At 32.3% G+C, this 14,777-nt stretch overlaps 1 protein-coding gene across 1 annotated transcript in view; it reads left to right on the top strand.

The window, feature by feature from the left end:
- MTREX (Mtr4 exosome RNA helicase) overlaps positions 1-14,777 on the top strand; it is a gene marked incomplete at both ends in the record, with an annotated part of 64,613 nt that overhangs the window by 44,354 nt on the left and 5,482 nt on the right. The window contains 6 exons of the mRNA XM_084233617.1: positions 1,891-2,019; positions 3,342-3,452; positions 4,864-5,052; positions 6,659-6,822; positions 12,309-12,414; positions 13,722-13,778. Coding sequence (XP_084089743.1) covers positions 1,891-2,019; positions 3,342-3,452; positions 4,864-5,052; positions 6,659-6,822; positions 12,309-12,414; positions 13,722-13,778 — 756 coding nt within the window. The remainder of the gene's footprint in view (positions 1-1,890; positions 2,020-3,341; positions 3,453-4,863; positions 5,053-6,658; positions 6,823-12,308; positions 12,415-13,721; positions 13,779-14,777) is intronic.

Raw genomic sequence — 14,777 nt, forward strand, 5'->3', positions numbered from 1 at the left:
TGCTTAAATTGGTGTGTACTCTCTTAAGATTCACTATTTCGTGATTTTGTTGTCACTACTCCTCTGTCCCACTAATATGTAGAGGCAATTAGAATTAAGATTTGGAATTTAGTCCAGAAATTTGTAAATGAACTCGAGTTACTGAAGCCCATTTGTTGCGTAGAAACAATTAAGTTCATAGAATTGTGATAGGTGTTTTGATTAATGATGTATGATTAATTCTACCAAAGAGCTTCTTAAGGATACTAATACAACAACTTAATGCATATATATTGATTTACATAAATGGCTTTTAATTCACTTAAGAAAAAAGGAAATATTTATACCATCTTTTATAATTACAAATTACCTGTACAAGTTCTCTGTTATTTTTTGTGTGCATGGATTTAAATTAATGTCTGGTGTCACTTGCTTTTCACTAGCTTTCTTTTAGTTTGTTTTTTTTTTTTTTAAATATTGACAAATAACATTGTATTAGTTTCAAATGTATAACAGTGGTTTGCAGTTTGTATATATTGTGAGGTGATCACAATAAGTCTAATACATCCATCACTAATATGAAAAGCTTTTTTTTTTTTTTTTTTTTTTTTTGGGTGATAAACCCAGTTTTTTTTAAATCAGTTTGCCAGCAACAATTTCTCTCCATTTTACTTATCTGGGAATGTCTGTTTTCAGAAAGATGCAAAATGTCATCTTTGAATGCAACAACAGATATAACCTAGGTGCTTATAATAGATTATACGATATAGGTTTCTTTAAGTACACTCTAAAATATTCACACTTGGGTGGACTCGCCTGAAACTACAATTCTCAATACGAAGCAATACATGACTGTAATCTTACTGTGTGGTCCTTGTAAGTGGTGAATCATTTTTTCTTTTGCTACTTTCAATATTATCTTCCTGTGTTTTTATTTCTGCATTTTTACTATACTATACCTGTTTGTGTATCTCATTGCATTTTATTTCACTTGGAATTCATTGTGTTTCTTGGACATGTCAATAAATGTCCTCCAATTAATTTGAGATGTTTTCAGCCATTATTTCATCAATTTTTTTTTTCTCCTCTCTTGGTACACCCATTATGGCTATGTTCTGTTCACTGGTTTTCCACATTTTCCAGAGACTATTCATGCTTTCATTTTTATTTCTTTTTTGTACTGCATAATCTACATCACTTTATATTCAAATTTGCTTATTTTTTTTCTGCTATTTTTTATGTACTGTTGATTCTCTCCACTGGTATTTTTGGTTTAGTTTTTCTTTACTTGAGGTGTTGTATTTTTGAATTCCAGAATTTACTTTTTTTTTTTTAATCTGTTATTGATATTTTCCATTTGATACATTATTATTGTACCTTCCTTTACTACTTTAGTTTCTTTAGTTCTTTGAATGTGCTTTTGATGGCTACTTTTAAGTTTTTGTTTATTAATCCAACATCTGGTTATTCTTATGGGCACTTTGTGTCCTGCCTTTTTTCAGGTTTTTGGATCCATGGATCATACTTTTCTGTTTCTGTTCATGTATTTTGCACATAACATTCTTGAGTTCTAATAGTAACTTCTGTGATAGTACCTTAGAAAGAAAGAATGTCAAATTTATGAATGAAATCTACAGAATTGCAACTAAACCCAGAAATAGAGTTCTGAGATTATCTAGTAACATTAAAGATTGTCCATAATTTCTAGATTACTTTTTTTTTCCTAGATTATTTTTGTCTAAATACTGGAGGATGTTGGAGAATAAAGAGCCTTCATTTAATGAAATAAACATTTTCTGTACAGCATGTTGCAGTCATAATGCTAAATGCTGAAGATACAGTCCTTGTATGCATGGATCTTAAAATTGTGGGCCAGTTTTCAAGAACTAATAAACTTTATCTTTTTTCTAGCCTAATTCTGGTGAACTGGATCCTTTATATGTAGTAGAAGTACTTTTGCGCTGTAGCAAAGAGAGCTTGAAGAATTCAGCCACTGAGGCTGCAAAACCAGCTAAACCTGATGAGAAAGGAGAAATGCAGGTTCATACTTTATTTTTCATATTCAGATTTCTGATATTTTGTCAAGTGTTTATAACCACTAGATTCCTAAATGTGGTAATGAACATACTGTCATAATTTCTAAATTGGAAATTTTCAAGATATTTTAAGGCATATTAAAACCATCTAAAATAACAATAGCATAATTGATATACTAGCATAATTGAGATTTGTTATGTGTAGGTAAATAATAACATGAAAGATAAAGCTTAATAATTTAAATTCCATATGAAACTTTTACATGAGCTATAAAGATGTTTTATTATTTTTGTGATCAAATAATTTTACAGTTTCTCCATCCGTGCTATTTACTACATTCCTCTGAAAATAATGATTGGAATGTTTTCATAATGAGAAATTCCTGTCCATATTTCCTTAACTAAAGTTATTTACTTTAAATACTTTTAATTAAATGCAATACATTTACATTGTCACTTGAGAGTCCCGTGATACATCTTGAACATCTTTTAATATACTTTATTTGGAGATAATTAAAGTAATTGTTGGTGAAAGCTAATATGAAACTCGAATTTTATTTTTGTTAATTTTGGTTTAAGTATGTGACAAATTGGCTAGATCTTCTTAGGAAATGTCATGGTAAGGTTATTATAGTAAGTTGTGATTTGTGGAAAGTAAACTCTGCCACTGCTTTGGATCAATGAATGACATGAGATTCAGAGTTGGTAGTATTTAAGAAGATAGTTCATTATTAAACATTTTTAAATAGTGACTTGTATAATTATTTATAATTCTAAAAACAAGATGTAGTTTTTAGTCCTCCTGTTTTCATGCTACATGATATGGAGTCTTCAAGAACACCTGTTTTCAAACTTTCTTTCCATAGTTTCTCCTAATAAGAATACCTTTCCCTTACCATCATTTTGATAACGGCGCATACTGTTTTGTCTGTTTGAAATAATCCTTTTTGTTTCTTCATTTTAACTCATTCAGAATAGACATGAGGCTTACTTGGCCTCCTAAACAAATACAGGAGTCTTTCTTTCCCCTATAGTGCTCTTAAGTATATAAAAGTGCCAAATACTGAGCATCCAAAAATGACTCAATTATGGGAATTGAGGGAATTACTTGATTTTATTTATTTGCGTATTATTTATTTAGAACTTTGAATTGGTTTTTGCTTTTAAATATAATCTCCATTAAATTAGCTTCCACAATGATTATTATCTACTTAAAAGTAACTGTCACATATTATAAATGTAAATGTAACTTTCTTTTAAGGGTCCAAGCTAAATTAAGAAATGTGTACTGTTAATTGTAATATTATACAAATTTTTTGTTTGTAGGTTGTTCCAGTTTTGGTGCATCTCCTTTCTGCTATTAGCAGTGTTCGACTTTACATTCCTAAAGACCTGCGACCAGTGGACAATAGACAGAGTGTATTAAAATCAATACAGGTATAGTTAATTTTATAAATTTTATAAAAATAAATTGGGTTCTATAAACACTACTAAGAGTAACAATTCTTTTTAATATAAAATAGTGCCAACAAATGTACATGTAGGTTGTCCTCTCTGAATCTGTCAACAAAGTGCGTTAGTACTTACAAAGGAAAACATGGCCACAAAAATATACTAAATATATTTTTGCTTTATTTGTTATGAGTGAAAATAACTATAAAATTTAGTGTATAAATTTTATTAAATCAGATGCCATGGTTTTAAACTATTTTTAGTATAATAGGAATATTTATTATTTTTAAATTTATTCCATTGGGATTTTTTTTAAAGATTAATTTATGCATACAAGAACTGGGGTACAGGCCAGAGATGCGGGAGTTGAGAGTATTTACCAGAGTAGGGAACAGAACAGGCAGATAGACTGAAGTACACTGCTGAGGGGAGCAGTGGGCGAGACAGGAGAGGTCTGCCGCTCTACGTGGGTAGCTCCCTGGCCTGCCGGAAATGGAGCTCTTGCTGCAGAGGCTGCGGACAGCTTCACAGCACTGTGCTTAACCCTTTGCGCCACCAGGGAGGCCCAGGAATATTTACTTTTAATAGGTAGAAGTATGACTTAGAAAATTTTATTCTCCAGTAGGAAAAATGTGACTTTATTGATTATTTAGTAAACATGAATAGCGTTTATTCTGCAGGGAAAGCTCTATACTAGAATATGAGAAAACAGAGATAAATAAACAGAATGATTTCAGCATAGAGTAGGAATTTTTAAGCTGTGGCCTGTAGGTAGTCTTTCTGAAATTAATGCTGGTCTTGCCAGCTTTACAAAATTTTTTACATAGACGATCTTTTTTTTTGTTTGTTTGTTTATAAAGTTCTGAATGGCCAAATCCTAGTTTACTTTTAAGGCCTTCCTGGCCAACACCGTGGAAGAAATTTAGCAGCAGGAATAGGGATCTGTATCCTTTTAAAATAGTTTATATCTTTCAACTCAATAATACCCTCCCTAGGAATCAAACCCAAGTAAGTCAGAAAATTGCAAACAGTTCAGACTTAACAGGTATTCAATACAAGATTATTTATGATAGCAAGAAGTTGGAACAATTCATATATGATAATGGATTTGTCAGTAAGTTGTAACATATTCCAAACCATTAAACACCAGTTACTAAAATTACTAGTAAATCACAGTGCATCTCTTTATCAGTAAATCATAGTATAGCAATTCAAAAGGAGTTTTTGAAAGCATGTAGTAGAAAAATGCCCTGCAATTTAAATGGGAAAGACAAAATTATATGTAGTACCATACCTTTTTATTTTTATATCTGTGCATTAAAAAAACAAAGGAAATACTGGACTTACTTTTAACTGTTTTTATCTCTAAGATAAAAAATTTTGAAATTTTTTTCAGGAAGTTCAGAAACGTTTTCCTGATGGTGTGCCCTTGTTAGATCCTATTGATGACATGGGTATTCAAGATCAAGGGCTGAAAAAAGTCATCCAGAAAGTAGAGGCTTTTGAACATCGAATGTATTCACATCCACTTCACAATGACCCCAATCTGGAAACAGTGTATACACTTTGTGAAAAAAAAGCACAGGTATGGCAGAATGTATTTTTATCATAGAATTTTATGTATTTCACTAGTACATATTTTTCATTTTCTTTTCCTTTTGGTTTCATCAACTAAAATAAAAAAAATGTCGATCTCTTAAGTAAACTGTCAACTTTTAATTGGGATGCAAAATGAAGCTCATTTTCTCTAGTGTGACATTCTGATTTAGTAAGAAATATGTCAGAATTTTGTCCCTATTTCTACCACAGTGTTCGTAAAACCCTTGGAATTTCCTAAGTGATGAGAGCCACAGAGATGTCTTGTCTTGTTACTGAGATAGCTTTTGGATCCCAACTAAAGATGGGAACTGGTTGCTGTAGGTTAACCTGTGATCAGAGGAATGTAACTTTCTGTCTCCCTTCCTGACCTCCAGATAGGGAAGCAGGGCTGGAGGCCACGTCAGTGGGCAACAGCTAATGATTTAATCAGTTGTGCCTATGTAATGAAGCCTCTGTAAAAACCAAGTAGGACAGGTCAGAGGGCTTCTGGGTTGGTGAACATGGGGAGCTGTGGGGAGAATGGTATGCGGAGAGTACATGGAAGAACGGTCTCCTTCCCACGTACCTTGCTTCATGTCTGTCTTCCATCTGCCTGTTCCTGAGTTACATCCTTTTATAATTAACCAAGTCACGTACTAAGTACAATTTTCTCTCAGTGCTGTGAGCTACTGCAGCAGTTTGAACCCAGGGAGAGATGGTGTTGGGAACCTCTGATTAATATCCAGTTGACCATAAGTACAGAAAGATAGGATTGCTATTTTGATGGGGATTGCTTTAAATTTATGTATCTTTTAGGGAAGGCAGTCATTTTGATTATATTGATTCTCCCCATCCATAAGCATGAGATGTCTTACTGGGATTTCCATTACTTTACCCCTTATTTCAGAGCCAGGCTTTACTCCTTAACTTCTTCATTTAACAACTCCCAAATCTCCCTGCTCTGTCAGTTTTATCAAATATATCAAATATATTAATTTGATAAAACTAATATATTGTTCATATATTTATTATTTTTGCTTGTGTTTAATAACTTCAGGTACATCATTCCTCTTGTGCAATATCCTAAGAAAGTATCTAAGAAACTTCTATATATCCAAAATTTTTGTTCTGTTTTTAAATTTTATCTACATGTACTGTTTATAGCAACAGTGTATTAGTCCTCCCACCATGTCATTTTAGAGTGCTATGGAAATAAAAGAAATGGGGATTCAGAAGATAGCTAACCAGATTCATACTTTGTATAATTTTGATATCATGATAACAGGTGATTCATACATGCACATATAAACACAACCACAGTACAGCCTGAAGTAATTCCCACAGAATCATTGTTTTTGTACATCTTTGTACAGTGCATTCATTTCATGCTTTAAACTGATAAGAAAGCTTATTGCAAAAAAGCTCTATGTAGTTAAATGATGTGACAACCTCTAATATAAACGACATTTATTAAAGGTTTAATGTAAAGCTTGGACTGAGAAGTATGTTCTAAGGTATCCATATAAAGTATTTTTTTGTTTCATTTCATGATAAAACCCAGTTTACTTTGTTCACTTTATTATTGAACTTCTTTATATTTTTATATGCCATAGATTGCAATAGATATTAAATCTGCAAAACGAGAACTAAAGAAAGCAAGAACTGTTCTACAGATGGATGAGCTCAAATGTCGCAAACGTGTTTTAAGGAGATTGGGCTTTGCTACTTCTTCTGATGTCATAGAGATGAAAGGACGAGTGGCTTGTGAAATAAGCAGGTAAACCTAGTTGTTGTAGAAAATTAAATAGGATACTGATTTTTAAATAAGGACTATAATCTTTTGGATAAAGTTGTCTCAAAAGTGAAGTTGTATGATATCTTCCATATTAAATGCAGATTTTGACCATGACATTGAGAAATTAGAAGTGTAGAATTTTCAAAATCTCTTGGATTCCAGTAATTAACACGAACTTCATTAATACTTGCATATTTTCATTTTTAAAAGTATTGTGGGATTCTTAATGTAAATCTTAAATTTAAACACAATTTTGTATACTTTCCATTTTTTTACAATTTTTCCCTCTTTGAAACTTAAGTCTAATAACCATCTTAATATACATGTAGCAGATTTTATTTAAGCTTTGCCCTAACAGTGAGGTTTTATAGTATACCTTATTAGAGACCACAGTTTAAAATTGCTTATAAGCTAATAGCTATTAACTGTTTTGGTAATCTTTTGCCACATTTATAGTTGTCCTAAAACTTGATCACTTGAAACAACAGTCATTTTATTTTCTTTGGTAGTTTCTATGGGTCTGAAATTAGGAAGGACCCATTAGACAGTTTGGCTCAGGGTCTCACTGTGGGACCATTGCCATTACTCTGGAGATAAATCGTCTTTTGTTCATAGTCGTGATCTTTATTCTCAGTAAGTCCATTAAGAAGCATTTCTGAAACAAGGTTTTTATGGTCTCATGTTGGCCCTAATGGATGGGACCAGAGAACCACCTTGTATATGATTTCAGATATTTCTGGTAAAGACTTATTCATACTGTTACTATTAATCATTTAGTTCAGATGTTACATTATCAGATGTCTGCAAAGGGGCCAGAAGACTGGAAAACAGAACTATTCTTTGCTACCAAAAGGAGGCAGCAACTAACCAGCCCAAATTAGTTGTTACTACAGAATAATAGGATACCTTTTTCAAATTAGAAAAGCCAGAATTCAAAAGTTTGATTTTTAATTGTTCACAAATTAATTCAGAATTATTTTTTAGCCACTACGTGAGCCAGACAATACATTTCTTAAATAGTTAGATTTTGCCCATAGCCTTCTAGTTTTCCTTCAACCTGTGATAAAGCTCAGCTTTCCTACTTGGTGATTCAAGAAACATAGGTACCATAAAGTTAATTTACTAAGATTAAATCTAGACTCCAACTCTGTTCTAGTGATCCAAACTGTTATGGGGATTACTTCTCTATGATATTATATGGCCTTAATTAATATAAAAATTTATCTTATAGAGGTAGATTTAGTTTTAGAAGAGTAGATACTATCATGAGTTTTCCATTTATAGAAATAACAATATTACATATCAAAGTATATTGTCTTTTCTATAAAATTGGTTTCTCCCTCTATTCTGCTGAATAAGGTTCAGCCACTAAGGGCAAAAACATGGGAGCCATCCATGGCAACTTGTTCCTTTTTTCCCACATCTGCCTTAGTGTTTCCCCTAACTCTGCTTTTTTAACTATTCCCACTTACTAATGTGCGTCCTTCATTATTTCTTCCCTACAGTAGTGCACTGGCCTTCCTATTTATTTGTTTCCCCATCGAGTTTCTGCAATCCATCTTTTATAATACTTTCATTATATTCTTTTCCAAAGCATAAATTCAGGTCATAAGTCAGGTCATTCTGTTGGTAAAACTTTTTTTTTATTTCCTTTTGCTTTCAGAGTAAGTTCTGTAGTGTAATGTGTTCTTACTCTTCCCTTTAGCCTATATTTCCACATCCCACATACAGTGTTTCTGTGCCTCCCATGATCTTTCCCTCACTCCCACCCACATTCTGCTAATTCCTGCAATTTTTTTCCCACAGTCTTCTGAAAATAACTGTAAATTTCTCAAATCTGATTTTAGGCTCCTGAACATCACGTATGTAAACATCTGTTAGATTGTTGTCCTGTGATTATCGTCCCCTTCTGCCTCTGGCATTGGATTATAGAAGTCGTGCTTGAAAAAGTCTTGCCTTGTTTGCTTCACTTAACTCTCAGTTTACCATTAGGAACTCAAATTTAATTTTTCACTTATTTTTGAATAGCAATGACTGTTTGTAAAGATTAGTAGTTTATAACTTGATTCTTTTTTGGAAGTCTTCCCAAAAATATTGTTTGCTTTTTTATTTTTAAGAGTAATGCTCTTGCACTTAATCACTGAATGAATTGATTAAACCCTTATTTTTTTTCCAGATTTATAAAGAAAAATATGTGGGAAATGCTGCTGCTTTTCTCCCTTTTGTAATGATCCTCTGTCCCCCCCCATCCTTTGTGTCCCTTTCCCTCTCGCCTCCCTCTTTACCTCAGAGCCTTGAGGATGGTTTTTTTTGGTGTCCAGTAGATTTTTAAAGTATTTTACTTTGTTAAATTGTCTGTTATGTGACTGTCCAATATTTGTTTTTATTGTTCTGAGCTGCATTGCTGCATATTATTATTTCAAATTCCCTCCATATTTGTTGAAATTGGCTGCATTTCATCCTTTCTTGTGGCTGTGTAATGTTCCATAATATGTATGTTCCACATCTTTTGGATCCATTTGTCCATTGAAGGAGATTTCGAGTACTACCGAGTCCTCTCTATTGTGAATAATGCTGCTGTGAATATTGTAAAACATATTTTCTTTTGCTGTGTAGAAGTTCTTTAACTTTAGGTAATCCCAATTACTTATATTTGTTTTTGTCTTGCTATAGTGGTTGAGTCATCAAAAATATCTTTATTATTGGTATCATGGACTGTATCACCAATGTTTTTTATTGTTGCATGTCATATCAAAATCTTTAATCCATTTGGGATTTACTTTTGTGTATGGCTAGTGAGCAATCCAACTTCATTCTTCTATGTGTGGCTTTATAATTTTCGCAGTACTTTTTTTTTTTTAAAGACTTATTTATGGTTACAAGAACTGGGGTACAGGCTAGAGGTGTGGGAGGTGAGAGGCTCCACAAGAGACAGCAGGAAACAGAACAGGCAGATAGACCAAAGTACACTGCTGAGGGGAATAGCAAGCGAGTCAGGAGAGGTCGGCTGCGCCATGTGGGTATTGCCCTGGCTGTGGATTGAACTCACACTGCAGAGGCTGCGGAAAGCTTCACAGCGCTGCGCTCACCCCCCTGAGCCTCCAGCAGGGAGGCCAACCCAGTACCATTTCTTAAAGAGCCTATCTTTTTCCCATTTTATGTTCATGGATGTTTTATCATTAATGCTGGTATGTGTGTTTATTTCTGGACTTTTGATTCTGTTCCATTGCTTCATGTCTTATTTTTCTGTCAATATCATGATGTTGCTTTATTGTGAAGTTTGAAGTCAGGTAACATAACACCTCCATTTCTCCCTGTTTTTATTTAGTTCCTTTTGCAATTCAAGGCCTTTTGTGGCAGCATTTTTTCCTTCAGTTTCCTTGAAAAATATTGCTGGGATTTTGATGGAAAGTTAAGTTTACGTTTCATTTTAGGCAAGATAGTCATTTTAGTTACATTGAGTCTTCCCATTCAGTAACACTGAATACTTCTGTCTCCCTTTGTTGCTGTTTTAGTCTTTTTACAGCATCTCATTGTGTAGCTTTTTTACCTCCTTTTATATGGGCTGATAATCAGTTTTTCTCTCGGGAGTTTTGGGCTTTGTTTCTAGTTTGTTGTTCTTGTATGGGGGAGGTGGTTTCCATGTTCTTCACAATACTGTCATTTTGCTGGACTCCCATAAACCCTTTTTAAATATCAGGTATTTTTATGGAAACTTTATTATGGAAATCTAAACATAATACCTTTTTCAGCCTTCTTTAAATACAGCAATGACTTCATTTCTACTCATGATGGCAAAGAGAAAAATAACAGAGAAAGATAGTTTAGTTATTACTGAAGTCATAAGATTAACACAAAGTGACAAAAAACTATTCTGGGCAAAGTGATTTGAAATGATCATGTACACAAAATCTGAGACCACAAGTAAATTGTTAAAGTCAAGATCAATGAGTAATATATTTCAAAGGACAACAAGGAAATTACAAAATTTCTTATTTTCCTTTCTGTTCAGCAGGAAGGACTGGGTAATATAATGTGTTGTGTAAGAATTTGGACCTTGCTTTGCTAACAGGATTTGTGACAGTCTAAATTTTCATGACGTGTGCTAAATATCCTCCTTGATGTGGTTCTTAAGTGGTCAAATACTGTGGACAGTGGTAAATACTAAGAAACAGATAATGAAGAGATGAAAAACATTTGTTGACTTGATCATTCTAACCTTTGTAATAGAAATCTATTATCTCTATAATATAATTCTGAATATGAGTATGTTTTACAATTATGGAGCAAGTAATGCCCTCCCTTTCTTCAAAATAATTATGACTTGTTCAAAACTTTTTTTAAATGTTGTTTTTTGATATGCAAAGAAGAGACAAAAATAATGATAAACTAGAACCTAAAAGAGGCATTTGAAATCTGGAATCTGTACATTTTGACAGCGTAAGTACTAAAAGAAATAGAACCAGTGATGACGTAGTATCTATTAGAAATTTATTTGAAATAACAGATTGTATTTATTAGATGGATATATTCCAGATTTATGAGTGAAAATTGATGAGCAATCGGTTTTTTTTCCATTGCCCATCTTGGTCATATACAATCATTAAACTAGGAAACTATGGAATAAAATGTGGGTCTGCTATGAGTATATTCTAATTAAGGTTTCAAATAAAGTTTTCATTATTTTGTAAAATAACTTTAAAACCATTAGAAGCGTCCTTGGGCCCAGCTAATAAATGATGTCTATTTTCCTGGCATACTAAGAGTTAAGAATTTTTTTTTTTTCCTCAAAAAAAAACACAAAACTTTGAAACAATGTATTGAGTAATTTATTTTTTAAAAATGGTTCTTTGACAATACTCATTTCTGTCAGTAACCATGAGTCATCTTATAGCAGGACTAGAAGGAGAAACTCCTACACAAAGGAGCTTTTACTATAATCTCATTTGGGAATTGTTTAGATAGTATTTTAATTTCAATTTTACTCAAGCTGCAAGAAGTTGATTACTTGTCTTAAATTGTTTCATTATAAATAATGTTCCTCTCTGAATGGTTATATTGTAAAGAAATGAGGAGTCATTTAAAACCTTAAAGAATTTTCCTAAAACAAGGTATTCCTTTCCTCCTCTCTTTCTCTCCCCCTGCAGGTATATAGAAATGCTACATAAAACAAATAATAACTTTTAAAATATCTGCCCATTTTTTAGAAAATAGAATGATTATTTCATTGATTATGTGCATTTTGGTATTTGTGAAAATGAGATTGCTATATGAAATTTTTTATTTTTAAAGTAGATTTGTAAATATAGCACTTGACATTTCCTTTGGTAAATAAATGTCATTTTTTCATTGATTACATTCCTCATGGACAAATAATACACTATTAAAATCTACATTTTAAGGACGTGTGTATGCATGTGTATTCTGGCATTTGAATTTTTTCTTTCTTTTTTTTGGTGACTGTATAGTGCTGATGAGCTGCTTCTAACCGAGATGATGTTCAATGGCCTTTTTAATGACCTGTCTGCAGAACAGGCAACTGCACTGTTAAGCTGTTTTGTGTTTCAAGAAAATGTGAGTTAATAGATTTCACACCTTATTTCTCGCTGGAAACATCCTATAGTTTACTGTTAATATTATGGATATTTTTTGTTATTAAAATATATTACTTCATATTTACATATGGGTAAAGTTGATTAGAAATAACTGGAACTTTAACACAAAATAGTAAGAGAAAAATAAAGATACATTACAGGTTTCCTACACTGTCTGAAAGTTGGGCATTCCTATGAAACATTTTTATAAGCTGAAATGGCATAAAGCAAAGAAGCAATCATTAAGTTATAAGGAAAAAAATTGGGGCATTTCCAGATCCAAAAAAATGCGCCAAGTAACACATAAAACATAAAATAACACTAGTAACATATATTAAAAGCAGGGATGGTATGATTGATACACAGCATGCATAAAACAGTTCCTGGGGAAGGTAGTTTGGGGGTAGCACACTCAATACCCAGGGCATATAAGCTGTTTCTAGAATGGCTTCTACAAAACACGTTTTGGGGACTGTTTTCCTTTTTCACTGTTTTCATTAAAGTGAAAAATTCTCTTAGTTATTGAAAGCAGGTACTAATGTAGGCCTTTTGTAAAAGTGAAGTGCTATAACTTAAACTTTTGAAAAGTGGAGTGAAGGGTGTATATAATGGTATCAGGGGAATGTAATACTTCCCAATTTAAAATTTTTTTTAATAAAACAATACTTTTTGTTTATATGTCTGGCCTAAAGATGAGTGAAAGTAAAATTAGGCAGAACTAGTAAAATTGAAAGGGGATAGTGAGGCTGAATTAATACCCCTCCTAGTGAGATTGAATTAATACCCCTCCTCCCAGTGTTGGAGAATAACTATGAAACAGTTGGTCATACTCAAGACTGTGTCTTAGTTTCCATAACCAACGTTTGAGATAGTGGCCATGAGATTCTTATTGCTAGTTTTTTTTTCAACAGATTGTTGCCTAGAATGTAAGACTGTTTTGCAATCAAACTATGCTAAACCAATTTATAAGTGTGGATCTAATTAAAGTGTGCATGTTTGCAATATTTGCTTTCCCCTAGTTCCAGATAATGTCACGGAGAATATTTTTACATTACATTATAAATTTAGCAGTATAATATTTTCCTCTGAAATAAGAGAATATTATAATTTAGGATGAGAGGAATAGAAATTTTGCTTATATAAACTTAGTCAATTAGGAACTCTAAATGCTAATGACTGTGGTCTTATAATTTGGTATTGATGGATCATGAAAGCTTTGTTTAAGCAGATAGTATTTGTCCTATTTTAAATTGGCGATTTTTATAGTTAATCTTTCTTTTCCTTTAGTCTAGTGAGATGCCCAAATTAACAGAGCAGTTAGCAGGACCACTTCGTCAGATGCAGGTAAGATTATGTTAATTATGTTTTATTATTAGTAGGTTGTAATATAAATACTTTTGACAATCTAATCATAGTATTTTCTCATTCCATAAAGGTAGCTTACTTCATGATTAAAATGTCACTTGATGTTATTCATTGTCATTTATTGCAATTTTAAAAGTATGTGATTTTTATTTCAATATATATTTCTTAACCAGTGTAATAAATTGTATCGAGTTGCCATGAGTTCACATTTAACACTGCATGTCTGGATAGGCTATTTCAAATAACCCAGTGCCTGTGTCATTTTCCTTTGTGTTAAGAATGGCATCTTGCTAGACTGGGATTTGGTTTAATTTTCTGTAAATCTTTCCATTCTAGTTTACAAAAAAGTTTTAAAATGTTTCATCCTAAGAAATTATCTTTGATTCCTCAAAACCAAAGTAACTTGTCATAATGAATTTATGTCTTTTATTATTTTCTTAGGATGAACTAATTTTATCTGCCTTTTCAACATTAGACGGCTAGGGGAAAATGAACTGTAAGACATTGCCAAGAGAAGAATGAAAAGGGAATCATAAAAATGCCCCATTCAGTGTAACATTAACATCCCTTATTATTACCAAGAAGTTGAAATTTCCAAAACTAGAGATATCTTTTCAAGGGCTAGGAGATTTTGACCTTTTAGATTACAAAGTAGAAAAAAAATGAGTAAGTTTCTTACTGTACAAGAAAGAAAATATTATGATTTATATTTGTTAGAACCTTGTTAGCAAGGAAAGTATTTTGCCTTAGGATTTGTGTTTCCCTCAACTGTTATATTCCTGTTGGATTTGGTTTTTTCAATGGAACAGTTGAAGATTTAATGCTTCTCTTGAATAATTTTAATGAAGTCTTGTTTTTAGTAAAAAATGAACAGTGAAAATCATGATCTTGATACATTTTTCTTATTACTGCAGTGTAATGGGGAAACTTTGCTTTTGATTATTTTGCAATGTAACATGTACTATGGCTATCTACAAG

This window comes from Talpa europaea, assembly GCF_964194135.1.
Source record: "Talpa europaea genome assembly, chromosome: 5".
NCBI classification, from domain to species: domain Eukaryota; kingdom Metazoa; phylum Chordata; class Mammalia; order Eulipotyphla; family Talpidae; genus Talpa; species Talpa europaea.